At 30.8% G+C, this 5,422-nt stretch overlaps 2 protein-coding genes across 6 annotated transcripts in view; both read left to right on the top strand.

Annotated features, from left to right (window-relative positions):
• The window catches only part of LOC112904640, a 7,268-nt gene extending 6,028 nt beyond the window's left edge, over window positions 1-1,240 (top strand). Inside the window, exon 2 of the mRNA XM_025975189.1 lies at window positions 13-1,240. Within this exon, the coding sequence (XP_025830974.1) occupies window positions 13-132 (120 nt within the window). The 3' untranslated portion in view covers window positions 133-1,240. The remainder of the gene's footprint in view (window positions 1-12) is intronic.
• Window positions 1-5,422, top strand: part of LOC108741969 (acetyl-CoA carboxylase) — a 30,163-nt gene that overhangs the window by 10,093 nt on the left and 14,648 nt on the right. Inside the window, exons 1-2 of one of the 5 annotated variants that reach the window (XM_018476951.2) lie at window positions 3,189-3,349; window positions 4,117-4,390. In XM_018476951.2, coding sequence (XP_018332453.1) covers window positions 4,182-4,390 — 209 coding nt within the window. In that variant the 5' untranslated portion in view covers window positions 3,189-3,349; window positions 4,117-4,181. Of the gene's footprint in view, window positions 1-1,789; window positions 1,886-3,188; window positions 3,350-4,116; window positions 4,391-5,067; window positions 5,268-5,422 lie in introns of those variants that run through there. The other 4 variants (XM_018476953.2, XM_025975187.1, XM_018476954.2 and 1 more) reach the window with 4 other exon arrangements.

Here is a 5,422-nt window from a genome sequence, read left to right as displayed (position 1 = left end):
AGTATTCCTGAGATTCGAGAAACTTTTGATACTAGCGGTGAAGGAAATAATGGAAATTTTGGGAATGAGAGTAGGGATGACGGAACGGGATGGTACAGGAATCGGCTAAAAGTTAAAACCTCTTTGACGTAAGTAAAATCAGTCTAAATTATTCAATAAATGTTTGAATAACTTCCATGATATTTGTGTTTTGTTTTATTTTATTTTTATATTAATTTGTTGGGTGTAAAAGCGGATAGACATTATTTGAAGATGTCGTATTAAAATGGATGAATTTCGATTTGTTTCTAAGGCGTTTAATATGGTTTTTGTATGGTAAACAGGAAATAAAGTTTCGCTGAAATTGAATTTTTTAAATTTTACTTACGTTAGTAAAACGTCATTAACAAATAAACAAACAATTCATTGCAGTATAAATAGAAAAGCAAAAATCAATTTACGGAAAAGTGGATATTTAAATACTGTTCATATTTTAGTTTAGAGCGCAGTAATTTTTAAACGACGTTTTTAATATCTAAAATTTATGTTTGGTACGTGATTAGTAAAGATGCAGATTGTATACACTTTGTATAATTGCATTTAGTTACACCTACCTCTATATATATCCTAGGTATAATAATTATTTCTCTGTCATATCGTCATGTCATTTACAACAGACTTTCGCACTTAAAGCTTTCATTAAATATTTAAAACCGTCATTATATAACGAAGGCTAGCGAATAAAATCAATTGTTCAAAGGAAATCAATGTATCTGGTAATATAAATAGACGTTTATTATATATTTGGTCAACAGGACATGTTTTTTATTTTATTGTGCGAACAAAACAGTTGAATAATAGTCAGTTTATACAGTCAAATCTTCGTAACTCCTACTTTGTAAATGTAGCCCCTTACCTCCGCATCTTTCTTGCGGATCCTGACTTCCGCATCATTCTTGCGGATACTGACTTCCGCAACCTTAACGCGGCCGCTGATGTTCCAGATAGACAAAATTCGAGTTTAGAAAATTTTTTGCCTTTTTTTTCAATTTTAAAAAAGCAAAAAGGAACCTCTGATTATATTCCTGTATATTCCCCCTCTTGAATGTTTATTTTTTGGTGGTTTTACGCACCAGTACGCATTGATTTGAGATTATCTGTAGTGGGTGAAATTAATTCAAAAATTAATTCACTAATACATTCAATTAATGCTACAAAAGTTCAAAGTATCTCAAAAAAGTTGTTGTTCCTTATTAAGTATTCATTAATAATATATTTTACCATGTAAAATATTCACATACAGTTATTTTATTTTTGTTGCTTGTTACAATGAAAAAATTGTTGTTGTTAAACAGCTTATTATACTGATGAAAAATAAAACAATTATTAATTTAATTAATGCAACATAAAAAATTAGACTTGCGCTAATTGATGATTTTGTTTATATGGATTTCCATCAAAACATAAACCACATGTGTTAATATCGAGTATCTAGTACCATAAATTATTCATTTTATTTGTATTTTTTGTTATAATAATTCTATATTTAGATGTTCAATAACCGGAAAGAAAAAACGACTTGGTTTTATAATTGCCGTAATTTTTAAAATTGTCATTAATTAGAGTTGGACTGCCTACTTGAAATTTAAAAAAAGGGCTTGAGGCGTTGGGGATCCCTCCTGTTTTGTTCATTCGAAAACTGGTTAACCAATTGGTGTATCACGTCCAAAAGTAATACCACGGTCACTAAATGTATTATAAAGCGATTTTGTTCCATTACTAGTCTCCTTCTTGAAAATGTCAGGTAAACATTTGTGTGTGGTTGTTGCTTATTGTCGCGTTTCAAAATACCAACAAATTTTATCTCTCTATTTCAACATATAATGTGGAAAGAGGAGACGAAAAGGTAAATAATAATAATAATAAAAATTGAAAATTAAATTTGTATTCTTTGTTCTTAGTTATAACTATTTTTAATCAAGTTAAAAGTCTTGTAGAGGTTGATATAGCAATATTAGCATCTAGCAAGGACGACCTATAGATAGCTTTAAATAAAATGGAAGCGGTACGTGTCCAAACAGTCTTAGGATTGACAACTTTATGATGATGAGAGGTTTCTCATTAACTCGAATATCTTCGTTTCTCTAAATTAGAGATGATTCGGGTATCCGGTTTGGACCCGGCAACCGGTGGTCCGGCGCCCTTTTTAGGATCCGGCCGGGTACCTGATAATAACTCTGGGTACGTAGAANGATGATTTTTTTTAAGAAAATTACTTTTATTATTTTGTAAATCTAATTTTGGATAGTTCTTTAGTTTTTATTGATATACTAGATTTCGCTTATGTTGGCCTCTATTTTTTTTGGGTAAAAGGTACCCTAGTGCTTTTCTGTAACCCTGAAAATGTATGTATAAAATTTACCCGCGGTTCCGCACGCGTTAATGTCCTAGATACGTATCAGTGGTCATGGACGACCACAAACAACTAATTTTTTTGTCCCTCGCGAACAGTATACTTTTTTTGGATAAAGGTACCCTTTGTCCCTTCCTGCATCCCTGAAAATGTGCATAGAAAATTTCATGATAGGTTTTACTCGAGGCTTTGCTCGCGTTGATATCCATAAAACCAATTTTTCTATCCCTCGGGAATGGTATTTTTTTTAAGGATAAAAGGTACTCTTTGACCTTTTCTGTACCCCTGCCAAAGTGTGTACCAAATTTTTTGATGATCAATTGAGTACTTAACATTTTTAATAGTTCAATTAACTTCATTTTCTTAAATTAATTATTTCATTCCAAAAAAATCATTGGAATCATGATTTTAATCAATTGATTTAAATTATCTCAACCCTGCTGCTTATAAAGTTTTCTCTAAATTTTCCGAATTTCTTCTTCGAAAAACTTTGAAATNAAATTTTAATATCATCAATAATAAATAATCCAGTCTAGCATGAAGCCTTTTTTTATTAACAGTTACAGGGATAAAAACATAGAAATTTCTTATTGTTAGATGATGATAAAAAGATGAAGCAAAAATGAGTTGAAAATCTGCGAATGTACAGTAGCTGAAAGACGAACTTTATAATTTGTTATCTCGCACAGAGTGTCAAACAAGTGATGCGTTATACAATCACGCGAAGATAACAGCATCACTTCAAGGGTATTGTGGTCACTTTTTGCAAAGGTCACTGTCGGTAGTTATTAAGGCTATCGGAAAGCGTTCTTCGGGTTTTGCTCTCAGTGAAGTTTCGAATTTTGAATCAGAAAGTGTACTAAAAAGAGAGTGCGTAGTTATTTTTCATTGTTTTATATTCAGGCACTTACATATGAAAGACTCATACGTATTTTTAGAAGTTTTTTTAAAACAGAGGTACGTATCCCATCTGCATAATTAAAAAAAAAAGATAATTTTGAACATTAAAATTTGTATTACGCTTAATCCAGACCTTTTATCTTTTTTGTTTTCTAATATTCATTTTTATTTTGCTACTTCATTCATTTTATAAATTATCAAAAAAGGTAAATGAACATAGCTTATGAACTCTTTGATTTATGACCTTTTGTTAGCTATGAAATAGTGCCATATATTCACTATTAGGGTCCATATCTGTATACGTACAACCTCCGCCACTTCAGCCTCCTAAATGCAACCAGTTGTGTTCGACTTGAAGAAACTACGAGTTCTGTATTTTTTTTTTCGAAAACATTTCTTCTAATATGCTTACTACTATTGTCTATTTACCCTTACAATTTCAAATCATGATTAGAAAACATCATAAGTACTTCGGTCGTGTTGTCTTTTCCTACCGTAACCTTACGATTCTAACCTAATCTGCAGTTTAATAGTTCCACCATAGACTCATTGATTATTTTTGCGGTTGATTTTTCTCAGAAAATTAATAAAGAAATGCAGAAATTTAAGTTAAAAGGTTTTTAGAATATATGAAAAAAAATTGCTTAATTTTTCAAAAAGCAAAATTGGATATTACAAATGACAATGTTTGTATCCTACATGAATGAAACTAAGACAATATCCACAACAATTCATTGTGGGTGTCCATTATTCTTTTAAAATGCATCATTAATAATGAATGACATATAGGTGGTAATTTCTTTTATCTTTCGGTTTTGTTGCAGGAGTTCAACTTCATTGGTTATAATTATTTGTGGGGAGGGTTATTCGGTAAAACGTTAAATAAAAAATGACATCAGAAACAGATAATAATACACAAGATGGTGGGATTCATTGGACGTTGGGGGATGATGAGACTCGTGATACGTTTCCTGTCAATGGGGACGTTTTCGACGATAATCAACCCCCTCCAGCTCGTTCTGATGGACAAGGGGTGTTGAAACCCTCTTTAACCCCCGAAGATCAACTTAAACTGATGGAGAAGAGAAAAACGTTGAGGTAAGTTTGAAAAATTTAGTAATTGACATCTCGTAATAATTTATTATCGATCAAAACTAATAAAAAAGTTACAAGTTCATAAAAGAAATAAAGAAATATGTTCTGCATATAGAATAATTGCGTACACTTGCTTATTTAATTATAAATGAGTTGATATATAAAATATGTGAATGGATTTTTGTTCTATTAACGCAATAGGGATTTTTTAATTTAATCTGTCGTTAGGAGTAATTTGGTTAATTAACACCACTAGACATTAAAAAAAAACATTAGGAAAAATGAATAATAATGGAACTTTTGCTATAATTTCTAACGCTTATTAAAATTAAAAAAGGAACTGAAACTATTTGTCAATAATGGTAGATTTTATTACCTATTGGATTTTTTAATTCATGAAATTCCTGGTTGAAATTATGTTTATGTTTACGACTAATAACTAACTTAAGAAATTAATATTAATGTTACGGAAAAATTTTACGCTGGTTTAAAAACGGTTTGCCGCTCATTTGCGATGATGGTATCGATTTAATTATTCGATATCGTTTTATATCATTCCACCTGTTGCTAAATAACGTGGTAGAAAAGGACAGTGAATCGTTTTTCGTGCTTTTTCGTGTAAGTTCGTGGTTTTCCGAGAGCGGGTACAGATGTACTCGCACTTTGGTGTGGTTTGACAATAAACCAACTTTACACAAGCATACATGGAAAAAAAATTGAATAATATCAATTTTAGTTAGAATTAGTGCTGTGCGGAGTGATGTTGGTGTTGGATGATAAAAAGAAAGTGAAATTCTGTGATGAAACAAATTACATGTGCGAAATATTAAGTCGCTTTGCGGTGTGGGCTGATCAATACAGCATTCCTCTCTCAATTACTGTAGGTTGTGCTGCTGTTTTAATTATATTTTTTTTATTTGCAGTACTTACATTTACGTAATTGTGCAGTGCTAGCGGGTTAAACTATGAAAACATTACACATTCGAAGATTATTACTTAATTAATTAATATTTATTTTTCTAAATTTAAATTTTT

The sequence above is a fragment of the Agrilus planipennis genome, unplaced genomic scaffold (assembly GCF_000699045.2).
Source record: "Agrilus planipennis isolate EAB-ADULT unplaced genomic scaffold, Apla_2.0 scaffold69, whole genome shotgun sequence".
NCBI classification, from domain to species: Eukaryota; Metazoa; Arthropoda; class Insecta; order Coleoptera; family Buprestidae; genus Agrilus; species Agrilus planipennis.
This window is presented reverse-complemented; position numbering and strand designations above follow the sequence as displayed.